A 14919-nucleotide genomic window follows, 5' to 3' on the forward strand; every position below is an offset into this window, starting at 1 on the left:
CTGATACCCTGGTGGGTATATCATTTAATGCGACTCTTCCTGACTTGTGGTAGAGTCTGATACCCTGGTGGGTCAGTTATTTAGTGGGGCCCTTCCTGACTTGTGGTAGAGTCCGATACCCTGGTGGGTCAGTCATTTAGTGCGACTCTTCCTGACTTGTGATAGAGTCTGATACACTGGTGGGTCAGTCATTTAGTGCGACTCTTCCTGACTTGTGATAGAGTCTGATACACTGGTGGGTCAGTCATTTAGTGCGACTCTTCCTGACTTGTGGTAGAGTCTGATACACTGGTGGGTCAGTCATTTAGTGTGACTCTTCCTGACTTGTGGTAGAGTCCGATACACTGGTGGGTCAATTATTTAGTGGGGCCCTTCCTGACTTGTGGTAGAGTCTGATACCCTGCTGGGTCAGTCATTTAGTGGGGCCCTTCCTGACTTGTGGTAGAGTCTGATAACCTGGTGGGTCAATCATTTAGTGGGGCCCTTCCTGACTTGTGGTAGAGTCTGATACCCTGGTGGGTATATCATTTAGTGGGGCCCTTCCTGACTTGTGCTAGAGTCTGATAACCTGGTGGGTCAATCATTTAATGGGGCCCTTCCTGACTTGTGGTAGAGTCTGATATCCTGGTCGGTCAGACATTTAGTGGGGCCCTTCCTGACTTGTGGTAGTCTGATACCCTGGTGGCTCAATTATTTAGTGCGACTCTTCCTGACTTGTGGTAGAGTCTGATACCCTGGTGGGTCAGTCATTTAGTGGGGCCCTTCCTGACTTGTGGTAGAGTCTGATACCCTGGTGGGTATATCATTTAGTTGGGCCCTTCCTGACTTGTGGTAGAGTCTGATACCCTGGTCGGTCAGTCATTAAGTGTGACTCTTCCTGACTTGTGGTAGAGTATGATACCCTGTTGTGTCAGTTATTTAGTGGGGCTCTTCCTGACTTGTGGTAGAGTATGATACCCTGGTCGGTCAGTCATTAAGTGTGACTCTTCCTGACTTGTGGTAGAGTATGATACCCTGTTGGGTCAGTAATTTAGTGGGGCCCTTCCTGACTTGTGGTAGAGTATGATACCCTGTTGGGCCAGTTATTTAGTGGGGCCCTTCCTGACTTGTGGTAGAGTCTGATACACTGGTGGGTCAGTCATTTAGCGAGGCCTTTCTGATGTCTTGCCAGTATTCTAGTTAGAACAATGACAGCTTATTAGGAATGTTATGTTTATATGTAGTTTACCAGAAATTGATGTTCAAATTTTTCTTGATCTGGCTTTAAGGATATATCATTTATGATGATTTGGTCATTTCTCAATATTTTTGGGATCAAATTTTCACAATCCTTGTATTGCCCTGTGAAATCGCAAAAAGACCATCCCTATGAAAATGACCAGCTATAAAGTATTTATCATTATGTATGGTATTTAAATGGGCAACTTTTCAGCATTTCAAGAGGTAAATATTTGTTACAAATTAAATACTGTAGATCATAAAAGCTAACTTTTATCTGTGTATGTGTTATTTCAGAAAAGATTGATTTGGCTCAATGGAGACCAGCATTAAAGCCTAAAGCTCCTATCCAGTCTAATGTCAGAAGTCAGGATATGGACAGTCGTCGCCGAGAGGAGGAAATTGTAGCCAACAAGGTTTTACCCAATTTTGGTAAGGTGAGTCTGCCTAACTGTTATGAAGTATGTTTACCTAACTGTTGTATGGAGCCTGCCTAATTGTTGTATAGAGTTTGCTGAACTGTTGTTTGGTAAGTTAGATATGAACCTGACCAGGCCCCAAGATCATGAGACAATCTGGAGTCTAAAATATTCTTATGTTTAGACTTAGCCAGATGACGACATTTTTGATTGGCTAAGTAAACACTTCCGTCTACAGATGACGACATTTTTGATTGGCTAAGTAAACACTTCAGTCTACAGATGACGTCATTTTTTGATTGACTAGGTAAACGCATCAGTCTTTAGATGACGACATTTTTGATTGGCTAAGTAAACACTTCAGTCTACAGATGACGTCATTTTTGATTGACTAGGTAAACACTTCAGTCTTTAGATGACAACATTTTTGATTGGCTAAGTAAACACTTCAGTCTTTAGATGACGACATTTTTGATTGGCTAAGTAAACACTTCAGTCTACAGATGATGTCATTTTTGATTGACTAGGTAAACACTTCAGTCTTTAGATGACGACATTTTTCATTGGCTAAGTAAACACTTCAGTCTACAGATGACGACATTTTTCATTGGCTAAGTAAACACTTCAATCTACAGATGATGACATTTTGGATTGGCTAATTAGTAAACACTTCAGTCTACAGATGATGTCATTTTTGATTGACTAGGTAAACACTTCAGTCTTTAGATGACGACATTTTTCATTGGCTAAGTAAACACTTCAGTCTACAGATGACAACATTTTTCATTGGCTAAGTAAACACTTCAGTCTACAGATGACGACATTTTTGATTGGCTAAGTAAACACTTCAGTCTACAGATGACGTCATTTTTGATTGGCTAAGTAAACACTTCAGTCTAAGAATGTTTCATGATCCAGGGGATACGTATTTATATATTAAGTCTTAACGGTTGAAAGCTAATTGTAAATTATTATCAAATGGAATATTGTTTCATTATTTGAAGAACTGTTATGATATGAATTGCATTGAACATAAGAAGTAAATGAAGAAACACCGTGCAAAGCAACCTTGCATTTGTTTTAGCAATAATATATGTTTGATCCCATAAGTATTAATCAAACAAAGTCAAATTTCCATTTAATTATGTGATTATACTAATGTGGTATTGTTATCCACTTTAAGGCTGACGTACAGTACGACTACGTGAGAGTGTCTGAATCCAACTTCCCGGGGATGAACGACTACACATGTAGGTCGTCACGGGTGGCATGGGGATGTGTGATTACAGTGAAGAGTCTAGCCCAGGCTAAGGCCACCTGTGACTCAGACCCGGTCTGTAAAGCGTTCGTTGTCTTCACCTCTAACCCAGATATTTCCAGTAAGTATAACACATCCCTTGGGAGAGTTACAGTCGGAGCTGCCATTTAGGAACTCTCGTAACATGTCTTACTCTACCCTGCCATCTATATCTTTAAAACCTGTTTGGATCATGGATATTGTGCTAGAATTCAAGTGAGAGATGTCCTACCATTCTGTATCACTGTGATATACAGTAAAATCTGTTTATAACATATTTCAGGGGACTAAGAAAATATATACGCTATAAGCGGAAAACGTTATAAAAGTGTGATGGAAATGACAGAATGATTAACATTGAAATACAAAACCATAGCGCAATACATTTGCTCAATAATAACGTGATTAAATAATGAAAATGATTAAGAAATATATTTACATGTGTGACTAGTAAACAATGGTCTAAATTACAATCTTTGCAAAGATATATATTTCAAAAAGAATGCTGTAATTAGAGATTGTTTCGCATCGTCTCTGCCGCCAACAAAACTGTTGATGATTGGCAGCGCGGAATAAACATCATCACTGACATTTGATTCAGCATGGATGAACGTTCTCATGTCTGAAACGTGAGCCTTTATTGAAGAAATGGTCGGTAAGTCAATTTCTGTAAAGTTATCATCGTCGTCACTTTCATCCGAGTAAATACTGCCATTGTCTTAGCTGAACTTTGACCTTATATCATCATCTGTGAGGGATGTTGTAGTTATCACACTGCTGTCAATGGCGATGTAGTCATTCATACACGCGTCACGGAGTTCAGGTGTGTTTCGTCGTACTAACTGCCATCTGTCAATAAAAACTCCTAGTGGTACATCGTTGTCTGGATCTTCAGTATTGAGCTCCAAACTTTCCCAGAAGCCAGCCTTTGTTAAGCAGTTGGCAATACACATTGGAGTGACGTCACGCCAATCAGAATGAAGGAGGTTGATCGCTGTCAAAACACGCAGTCGGTTTCCCTTTCAATTGATTGCAGAAACCTATCTATCAACCTCTGTCGGTATTTCAATTTCAAGCTGTAAATAATGCCTTGATCGCAACTCTGCAGTTTAGATGTTGTGTTGGGTGGTAGAAACACTGACTTTACCGATGTCAAATTCTCAATACGAGGATGGGCGGGGCAATTGTCAACAAACAGCAGAATTTTCCTTCGATTGGCTGTCATCTTTCGGTCAAGTTTTCTCACCCATTTTTAGGTCACCTGAGACCTATTCTAATCGCCTTTTGTCCGTCGTCGTACGTCATGTGCTCGTAAACAATTTACATTTTTGACTTCTTCTCAAAAACCGCTGAAGCAATTTCAAAGAAACTTTGCAGAAACCTTCTAAGGTATAAGGCCAATCAAAATTGTGAATTATATGACCCCACCCCCTCGGGGGCTGTGGGAGGGGCCAAAAGGGGTGAAATTTACTAAAATTTCAAAAATCTTCTCCACTCACAGATGTGGTAGAATCAAATACTCTTCATAGATAGAAAGTTCTCAAGGCCCTCTACAAAAATTGTGAATTAGTTGACCCTGGGGTCTCCGGTTTCCCCCTTTGGGAGGGGGTTAAGTTTACTATGGTTTATATAGTGAAACACATTTTGGAGCATTATTTTGTCATTTATAATAGGAAATTAGTCAAATGTTGTCAGAATTATCCCTATGCGATGGCTATTGAATCCAATTAACAAATTTTCCATGACTGACCCTTAGGGGCGGGGCAAAAGGGGTCAAATAGGCTAAAACTCAAAAAAATCTTCTTCTGAAATTCTGGAACTGGTAGAATCAATTACTCTTCATAGATCGCCAGGTCTTAAGGTCCTTTACAAAAATTGTGAATTATATGACCCTGGGCTCATGTTTCCCCCTGTGGAGGGGGTCAAGTTTACTATAGTTTATATAGGAAAAAAACATTTATGAACGTTATTGCTTATATTTCATAGAAAATTAGTCAAACTGGGTTAGAATTATAAGCCTGTGATAGCATTTTATCGTCATTTCCATATTGGTCCTGGCCAACCCCCAGGGGCCTTAGGGGCGGGGCCAAAAGGGGTCAAATTTCAAAAATCTTCTTGTGAATTTGTTATAAAAAGATTTTTAGCCCACCATCATCAGATGGTGGGCTATTCAAATCGCCTTTCGTCCGTGGTCCGTCGTCCGTCCGTCCTTCCGTCCGTCCGTCCGTCCGTCCGTCCGTCCGTCCGTCCGTCCGTCCGTCCGTCCGTCCGTTAACAATTCTTGTTACCACTATTTCTCTAAAAGTACTGAAGGGATCTTTCTCAAATTTCATATGTAGGTTCCCCTAGGACCCTAGTTGTGCATATTGTATTTTGGGACTGATCGGTCAACAAGATGGCCGCCAGGCAGCCATCTTGGATTTTGATAGTTAAAGTTTGTTACCGCTATTTCTCAGAAAGTACCGAAGGGATCTTTCTCAAATTTCATATGTAGGTTCCCCTAGGACCCTAGTTGTGCATATTGCATTTTGGGACTGATCGGTCAACAAGATGGCCGACCAGCTGCCATCTTGGATTTTGATAGTTAAAGTTTGTTACGGCTAATTCTCAGAAAGTACTGAAGGGATCTTTCTCAAATTTCATATGTAGGTTCCCCTAGGACCCTAGTTGTGCATATTGTATTTTGGGACTGATCGGTCAACAAGATGGCCGCCAGGCAGCCATCTTGGATTTTGATAGTTAAAGTTTGTTACCGCTATTTCTCATAAAGTATTGAAGTGATCTTTCTCAAATTTCATATGTAGGTTCCCCTAGGACCCCAGTTGTGCATATTGCATTTTGGGACTGATCGGTCAACAAGATGGCCGACCAGCCGCCATCTTGGATTTTGATAGTTAAAGTTTGTTACGGCTAATTCTCAGAAAGTACTGAAGGGATCTTTCTCAAATTTCATATGTAGGTTCCCCTAGGACCCTAGTTGTGCATATTGTATTTTGGGACTGATCGGTCAACAAGATGGCCGCCAGGCAGCCATCTTGGATTTTGATAGTTAAAGTTTGTTACCGCTATTTCTCATAAAGTATTGAAGTGATCTTTCTCAAATTTCATATGTAGGTTCCCCTAGGACCCCAGTTGTGCATATTGCATTTTGGGACTGATCGGTCAACAAGATGGCCGACCAGCCGACATCTTGGATTTTGATAGTTAAAGTTTGTTACCGCTAATTCTCAGAAAGTACTGAGGGGATCTTTCTCAAATTTCATATGTAGGTTCCCCTAGGACCCCAGTTGTGCATATTGCATTTTGGGACTGATCGGTCAACAAGATGGCCGACCGGTGGCCATCTTGGATTTTGATAGTGAAAGTTTGTTACCGCTATTTCTCATAAAGTATTGAAGGGATTGTTCTCAAATTTCATATGTAGGTTCCCCTAGGACCCTAGTAGTGCATATTGCATTTTGGGACTGATCAGTCAACAAGATGGCCGCCAGGTAGCCATCTTGGATTTTGATAGTTAAAGTTTGTTACCGCTATTTCTCAGAAAGCACTGAAGGGATCTTTCTCAAATTTCATATGTAGGTTTCCCTAGGACCCCAGTTGTGCATATTGCATTTTGGGACTGATCAGTCAACAAGATGGCCGCCAGGTAGCCATCTTGGATTTTGATAGTTAAAGTTTGTTACCGCTATTTCTCAGAAAGCACTGAAGGGATCTTTCTCAAATTTCATATGTAGGTTCCCCTAGGACCCCAGTTGTGCATATTGCATTTTGGGACTGATCGGTCAACAAAATGGCCGACCGGTAGCCATCTTGGATTTTGATAGTTAAAGTTTGTTACCGCTATTTCTCATAAAGTATTGAAGTGATCTTTCTCAAATTTCATATGTAGGTTCCCCTAGGACCCCAGTTGTGCATATTGCATTTTGGGACTGATCGGTCAACAAGATGGCCGACCAGCCGACATCTTGGATTTTGATAGTTAAAGTTTGTTACCGCTAATTCTCAGAAAGTACTGAGGGGATCTTTCTCAAATTTCATATGTAGGTTCCCCTAGGACCCCAGTTGTGCATATTGCATTTTGGGACTGATCGGTCAACAAGATGGCCGACCGGTGGCCATCTTGGATTTTGATAGTTAAAGTTTGTTACCGCTATTTCTCAGAAAGTATTGAAGGGATTGTTCTCAAATTTCATATGTAGGTTCCCCTAGGACCCTAGTAGTGCATATTGCATTTTGGGACTGATCAGTCAACAAGATGGCCGCCAGGTAGCCATCTTGGATTTTGATAGTTAAAGTTTGTTACCGCTATTTCTCAGAAAGCACTGAAGGGATCTTTCTCAAATTTCATATGTAGGTTTCCCTAGGACCCCAGTTGTGCATATTGCATTTTGGGACTGATCAGTCAACAAGATGGCCGCCAGGTAGCCATCTTGGATTTTGATAGTTAAAGTTTGTTACCGCTATTTCTCAGAAAGCACTGAAGGGATCTTTCTCAAATTTCATATGTAGGTTCCCCTAGGACCCCAGTTGTGCATATTGCATTTTGGGACTGATCGGTCAACAAAATGGCCGACCGGTAGCCATCTTGGATTTTGATAGTTAAAGTTTGTTACCGCTATTTCTCAGAAAGTATTGAAGGGATTGTTCTCAAATATCATATGTAGGTTCCTCTAGGACCCTAGTTCTGCCTATTGCATTTTGCGACCACCATCTTATATTTTGATAGTTTAAAGTTTGAAAAGCAGAAAAAAGAAGTGTAAGTTTGAAAAGCAGAGAAAAGATCCCTCTTTCATTTGTCAGACATAGATTAATCTTTGGTGGGCGCCAAGATCCCTCTGGGATCTCTTGTACTGTTTAGTATTACTTATTTGTTCTTTTTTTTTCTCCCTTTACATCTCATTTTTCCACGTCATACCTTGAATATATGTTATTTATAACCCGATATTTCTCTTTCAGCTTTAATGACAATGGTAGCTAAAAACTCTGGCAAAACCAAACCAGAGAGAAATGCAGGAGCAACATTGTTTATTAAGTCGTCAGAAACTGTGGGAGCTGGCTCCTTCGATAAGGCTGGTTCTGTGATTGTGAAGCCGGTTCCTCCTCAGCCCAAACCCACCAAAGAAACACCGATGGAATGTCTTCAACACACCTTAAATTTCACCAGTGAAGCTAGGATTGCTAGGGAGAGACGACTCATGGCTCATCTTGGACTCAAAGGTTAGTTAAGGATACTAGTGTTGGTAGAAAGAGACGACTCATGGCTCGTCTTGGACTCAAAGGTTAGTTAAGGATACTAGTGTTGCCAGAGAGAGTCGACTCATGACTCGTCTTGGACTCAAAGGTTAGTTAAGGATACTAGTGTTGATAGAGAGAGATGACTCATGACTTGTCTTGGACTCAAAGATTAGTTAAGGATACTAGTGTTGGTAGAGAGAGATGACTCATGACTCGTCTTGGACTCAAAGGTTAGTTAAGGATACTAGTGTTGATAGAGAGAGATGACTCATGACTCGTCTTGGACTCAAAGGTTAGTTAAGGATACTAGTGTTGATAGAGAGAGATGACTCATGACTCGTCTTGGACTCAAAGATTAGTTAAGGATACTAGTGTTGATAGAGAGAGATGACTCATGACTCGTCTTGGACTCAAAGATTAGTTAAGGATACTAGTGTTGATAGAGAGAGACGACTCATGACTCGTCTTGGACTCAAAGGTTAGTTAAGTTAAGGATACTAGTGTTGATAGAGAGAGATGACTCATGACTCGTCTTGGACTCAAAGATTAGTTAAGGATACTAGTGTTGATAGAGAGAGATGACTCATGACTCGTCTTGGACTCAAAGATTAGTTAAGGATACTAGTGTTGATAGAGAGAGACGACTCATGACTCGTCTTGGACTCAAAGATTAGTTAAGGATACTAGTGTTGATAGAGAGAGATGACTCATGACTCGTCTTGGACTCAAAGATTAGTTAAGGATACTAGTGTTGATAGAGAGAGAGACGACTCATGACTCGTCTTGGACTCAAAGGTTAGTTAAGGATACTAGTGTTGATAGAGAGAGACGACTCATGACTTGTCTTGGACTCAAAGATTAGTTAAGGATACTAGTGTTGGTAGAGAGATGACTCATGACTCGTCTTGGACTCAAAGATTAGTTAAGGATACTAGTGTTGGTAGAGAGAGATGACTCATGACTCGTCTTGGACTCAAAGATTAGTTAAGGATACTAGTGTTGATAGAGAGAGATGACTCATGACTCGTCTTGGACTCAAAGATTAGTTAAGGATACTAGTGTTGATAGAGAGAGACGACTCATGACTCGTCTTGGACTCAAAGGTTAGTTAAGGATACTAGTGTTGATAGAGAGAGACGACTCATGACTTGTCTTGGACTCAAAGATTAGTTAAGGATACTAGTGTTGGTAGAGAGAGATGACTCATGACTCGTCTTGGACTCAAAGATTAGTTAAGGATACTAGTGTTGATAGAGAGAGATGACTCATGACTCGTCTTGGACTCAAAGATTAGTTAAGGATACTAGTGTTGGTAGAGAGAGACGACTCATGACTCGTCTTGGACTCAAAGATTAGTTAAGGATACTAGTGTTGATAGAGAGAGATGACTCATGACTCGTCTTGGACTCAAAGATTAGTTAAGGATACTAGTGTTGATAGAGAGAGATGACTCATGACTCGTCTTGGACTCAAAGATTAGTTAAGGATACTAGTGTTGGTAGAGAGAGACGACTCATGACTCGTCTTGGACTCAAAGATTAGTTAAGGATACTAGTGTTGGTAGAGAGAGATGACTCATGACTCGTCTTGGACTCAAAGATTAGTTAAGGATACTAGTGTTGGTAGAGAGAGACGACTCATGACTCGTCTTGGACTCAAAGATTAGTTAAGGATACTAGTGTTGGTAGAGAGAGAGATGACTCATGACTCGTCTTGGACTCAAAGATTAGTTAAGGATACTAGTGTGTTGAGAGAGAGAGATGACTCATGACTCGTCTTGGACTCAAAGATTAGTTAAGGATACTAGTGTTGAAGAGAGAAGACGACTCATGACTCGTCTTGGACTCAAAGATTAGTTAAGGATACTAGTGTTGATAGAGAGAGATGACTCATGACTCGTCTTGGACTCAAAGATTAGTTAAGGATACTAGTGTTGGATAGAGAGAGATGACTCATGACTCGTCTTGGACTCAAAGATTAGTTAAGGATACTAGTGTTAGTAAGAGAGAGAGACGACTCATGACTCGTCTTGGACTCAAAGGTTAGTTAAGGATACTAGTGTTGATAGAGAGAGATGACTCATGACTCGTCTTGGACTCAAAGATTAGTTAAGGATACTAGTGTTGATAGAGAGAGATGACTCATGACTCGTCTTGGACTCAAAGATTAGTTAAGGATACTAGTGTTGATAGAGAGAGGTGACTCATGACTCGTCTTGGACTCAAAGGTTAGTTAAGGATACTAGTGTTGATAGAGAGAGATGACTCATGACTCGTCTTGGACTCAAAGATTAGTTAAGGATACTAGTGTTGATAGAGAGAGATGACTCATGACTCGTCTTGGACTCAAAGATTAGTTAAGGATACTAGTGTTGATAGAGAGAGATGACTCATGACTCGTCTTGGACTCAAAGATTAGTTAAGGATACTAGTGTTGTAGAGAGAGATGACTCATGACTCGTCTTGGACTCAAAGGTTAGTTAAGGATACTAGTGTTGATAGAGAGAGATGACTCATGACTCGTCTTGGACTCAAAGTTAGTTAAGGATACTAGTGTTGATAGAGAGAGAGACGACTCATGACTCGTCTTGGACTCAAAGATTAGTTAAGGATACTAGTGTTGATAGAGAGAGACGACTCATGACTCGTCTTGGACTCAAAGATTAGTTAAGGATACTAGTGTTGATAGAGAGAGATGACTCATGACTCGTCTTGGACTCAAAGATTAGTTAAGGATACTAGTGTTGATAGAGAGAGATGACTCATGACTCGTCTTGGACTCAAAGATTAGTTAAGGATACTAGTGTTGATAGAGAGAGATGACTCATGACTCGTCTTGGACTCAAAGATTAGTTAAGGATACTAGTGTTGGTAGAGAGAGATGACTCATGACTCGTCTTGGACTCAAAGATTAGTTAAGGATACTAGTGTTGATAGAGAGAGATGACTCATGACTCGTCTTGGACTCAAAGATTAGTTAAGGATACTAGTGTTGATAGAGAGAGATGACTCATGACTCGTCTTGGACTCAAAGGTTAGTTAAGGATACTAGTGTTGTGTAGAGAGAGACGACTCATGACTCGTCTTGGACTCAAAGGTTAGTTAAGGATACTAGTGTTGATAGAGAGAGATGACTCATGACTCGTCTTGGACTCAAAGATTAGTTAAGGATACTAGTGTTGATAGAGAGAGATGACTCATGACTCGTCTTGGACTCAAAGATTAGTTAAGGATACTAGTGTTGATAGAGAGAGATGACTCATGACTCGTCTTGGACTCAAAGATTAGTTAAGGATACTAGTGTTGGTAGAGAGAGATGACTCATGACTCGTCTTGGACTCAAAGATTAGTTAAGGATACTAGTGTTGTAGAGAGAGATGACTCATGACTCGTCTTGGACTCAAAGATTAGTTAAGGATACTAGTGTTGGTAGAGAGAGATGACTCATGACTCGTCTTGGACTCAAAGATTAGTTAAGGATACTAGTGTTGATAGAGAGAGAGACTCATGACTTGTCTTGGATTCAAAGATTAGTTAAGGATACTAGTGTTAGTAAGAGAGAGAGACGACTCATGACTCGTCTTGGACTCAAAGGTTAGTTAAGGATACTAGTGTTGATAGAGAGAGATGACTCATGACTCGTCTTGGACTCAAAGGTTAGTTAAGGATACTAGTGTTGGTAAGAGAGAGAGACGACTCATGACTCGTCTTGGACTCAAAGATTAGTTAAGGATACTAGTGTTGATAGGTAGAGAGAGACGACTCATGACTCGTCTTGGACTCAAAGATTAGTTAAGGATACTAGTGTTGATAGAGAGAGATGACTCATGACTCGTCTTGGACTCAAAGATTAGTTAAGGATACTAGTGTTGATAGAGAGAGATGACTCATGACTCGTCTTGGACTCAAAGATTAGTTAAGGATACTAGTGTTGATAGAGAGAGATGACTCATGACTCGTCTTGGACTCAAAGATTAGTTAAGGATACTAGTGTTGATAGAGAGAGAGATGACTCATGACTCGTCTTGGACTCAAAGATTAGTTAAGGATACTAGTGTTGATAGAGAGAGATGACTCATGACTCGTCTTGGACTCAAAGATTAGTTAAGGATACTAGTGTTGATAGAGAGAGATGACTCATGACTCGTCTTGGACTCAAAGATTAGTTAAGGATACTAGTGTTGATAGAGAGAGATGACTCATGACTCGTCTTGGACTCAAAGATTAGTTAAGGATACTAGTGTTGATAGAGAGAGATGACTCATGACTCGTCTTGGACTCAAAGATTAGTTAAGGATACTAGTGTTGATAGAGAGAGATGACTCATGACTCGTCTTGGACTCAAAGATTAGTTAAGGATACTAGTGTTGGTAGAGAGAGATGACTCATGACTCGTCTTGGACTCAAAGATTAGTTAAGGATACTAGTGTTGATAGAGAGAGATGACTCATGACTCGTCTTGGACTCAAAGATTAGTTAAGGATACTAGTGTTGATAGAGAGAGATGACTCATGACTCGTCTTGGACTCAAAGATTAGTTAAGGATACTAGTGTTGATAGAGAGAGATGACTCATGACTCGTCTTGGACTCAAAGATTAGTTAAGGATACTAGTGTTGGTAGAGAGAGATGACTCATGACTCGTCTTGGACTCAAAGATTAGTTAAGGATACTAGTGTTGATAGAGAGAGATGACTCATGACTCGTCTTGGACTCAAAGATTAGTTAAGGATACTAGTGTTGTAGAGAGAGAGACTCATGACTCTCTTGGACTCAAAGTTAGTTAAGGATACTAGTGTTGTGACTAGGACTAAGGAGATACAGTGTAAGAAGACTCATGACTCGTCTTGGACTCAAAGTTAGTTAAGGATACTAGTGTTGATAGAAAGAGGTGACTCATGAATCGTCTTGGACTCAAAGATTAGTTAAGGATACTAGTGTTGATAGAGAGAGATGACTCATGACTCGTCTTGGACTCAAAGATTAGTTAAGGATACTAGTGTTGATAGAGAGAGATGACTCATGACTCGTCTTGGACTCAAAGGTTAGTTAAGGATACTAGTGTTGTTAGAGAGAGACGACTCATGATTTGTCTTGGACTCAAAGGTTAGTTAAGGATACTAGTGTTGGTAGAGAGAGAGATGACTCATGACTCGTCTTGGACTCAAAGATTAGTTAAGGATACTAGTGTTGATAGAGAGAGATGACTCATGACTCGTCTTGGACTCAAAGATTAGTTAAGGATACTAGTGTTGATAGAGAGAGATGACTCATGACTTGTCTTGGACTCAAAGATTAGTTAAGGATACTAGTGTTGGTAGAAAGAGACGACTCATGGCTCGTCTTGGACTCAAAGATTAGTTAAGGATACTAGTGTTGGATAGAGAGAGAGATGACTCATGACTCGTCTTGGACTCAAAGATTAGTTAAGGATACTAGTGTTGGTAGAGAGAGATGACTCATGACTCGTCTTGGACTCAAAGATTAGTTAAGGATACTAGTGTTGATAGAGAGAGATGACTCATGACTCGTCTTGGACTCAAAGATTAGTTAAGGATACTAGTGTTGATAGAGAGAGACGACTCATGACTCGTCTTGGACTCAAAGATTAGTTAAGGATACTAGTGTTGGTAAGAGAGAGAGACGACTCATGACTCGTCTTGGACTCAAAGGTTAGTTAAGGATACTAGTGTTGGTAGAGAGAGACGACTCATGACTCGTCTTGGACTCAAAGATTAGTTAAGGATACTAGTGTTGATAGAGAGAGATGACTCATGACTCGTCTTGGACTCAAAGATTAGTTAAGGATACTAGTGTTGATAGAGAGAGATGACTCATGACTCGTCTTGGACTCAAAGATTAGTTAAGGATACTAGTGTTGATAGAGAGAGATGACTCATGACTCGTCTTGGACTCAAAGATTAGTTAAGGATACTAGTGTTGATAGAGAGAGACGACTCATGACTCGTCTTGGACTCAAAGGTTAGTTAAGGATACTAGTGTTGATAGAGAGAGATGACTCATGACTCGTCTTGGACTCAAAGATTAGTTAAGGATACTAGTGTTGATAGAGAGAGATGACTCATGACTCGTCTTGGACTCAAAGATTAGTTAAGGATACTAGTGTTGATAGAGAGAGATGACTCATGACTCGTCTTGGACTCAAAGATTAGTTAAGGATACTAGTGTTGGTAGAGAGAGATGACTCATGACTCGTCTTGGACTCAAAGATTAGTTAAGGATACTAGTGTTGATAGAGAGAGATGACTCATGACTCGTCTTGGACTCAAAGGTTAGTTAAGGATACTAGTGTTGGTAAGAGAGAGAGACGACTCATGACTCGTCTTGGACTCAAAGATTAGTTAAGGTTAAGGATACTAGTGTTGATAGAGAGAGATGACTCATGACTCGTCTTGGACTCAAAGATTAGTTAAGGATACTAGTGTTGGTAGAGAGAGATGACTCATGACTCGTCTTGGACTCAAAGATTAGTTAAGGATACTAGTGTTGATAGAGAGAGATGACTCATGACTCGTCTTGGACTCAAAGATTAGTTAAGGATACTAGTGTGTTGATAGAGAGAGACGACTCATGACTTGTCTTGGATTCAAAGATTAGTTAAGGATACTAGTGTTAGTAAGAGAGAGAGACGACTCATGACTCGTCTTGGACTCAAAGGTTAGTTAAGAATACTAGTGTTGATAGAGAGAGATGACTCATGACTCGTCTTGGACTTCAAAGATTAGTTAAGG

At 40.3% G+C, this 14919-nt stretch overlaps 2 protein-coding genes across 9 annotated transcripts in view; one reads left to right on the forward strand and one right to left on the reverse strand.

The window, feature by feature from the left end:
• Nucleotides 1-14919, reverse strand: part of LOC138331040 (aspartate--tRNA ligase, mitochondrial-like) — a 669399-nt gene that overhangs the window by 280171 nt on the left and 374309 nt on the right. The window lies entirely within an intron of this gene.
• Nucleotides 1-14919, forward strand: part of LOC138331034 (uncharacterized) — a 213252-nt gene that overhangs the window by 50209 nt on the left and 148124 nt on the right. For all 5 annotated transcript variants that reach the window (XR_011209646.1, XM_069278489.1, XM_069278490.1 and 2 more), the window contains 3 exons: nt 1516-1655; nt 2821-3016; nt 7891-8151. Coding sequence is in view for 4 of the 5 variants with exons in the window: in XM_069278489.1 (XP_069134590.1) it covers nt 1516-1655; nt 2821-3016; nt 7891-8151 (597 nt within the window). In the remaining variant the exon portion in view is untranslated. The remainder of the gene's footprint in view (nt 1-1515; nt 1656-2820; nt 3017-7890; nt 8152-14919) is intronic.

Source organism: Argopecten irradians, chromosome 9 (genome assembly GCF_041381155.1).
Source record: "Argopecten irradians isolate NY chromosome 9, Ai_NY, whole genome shotgun sequence".
In the NCBI taxonomy this organism is placed as follows: Eukaryota; Metazoa; Mollusca; class Bivalvia; order Pectinida; family Pectinidae; genus Argopecten; species Argopecten irradians.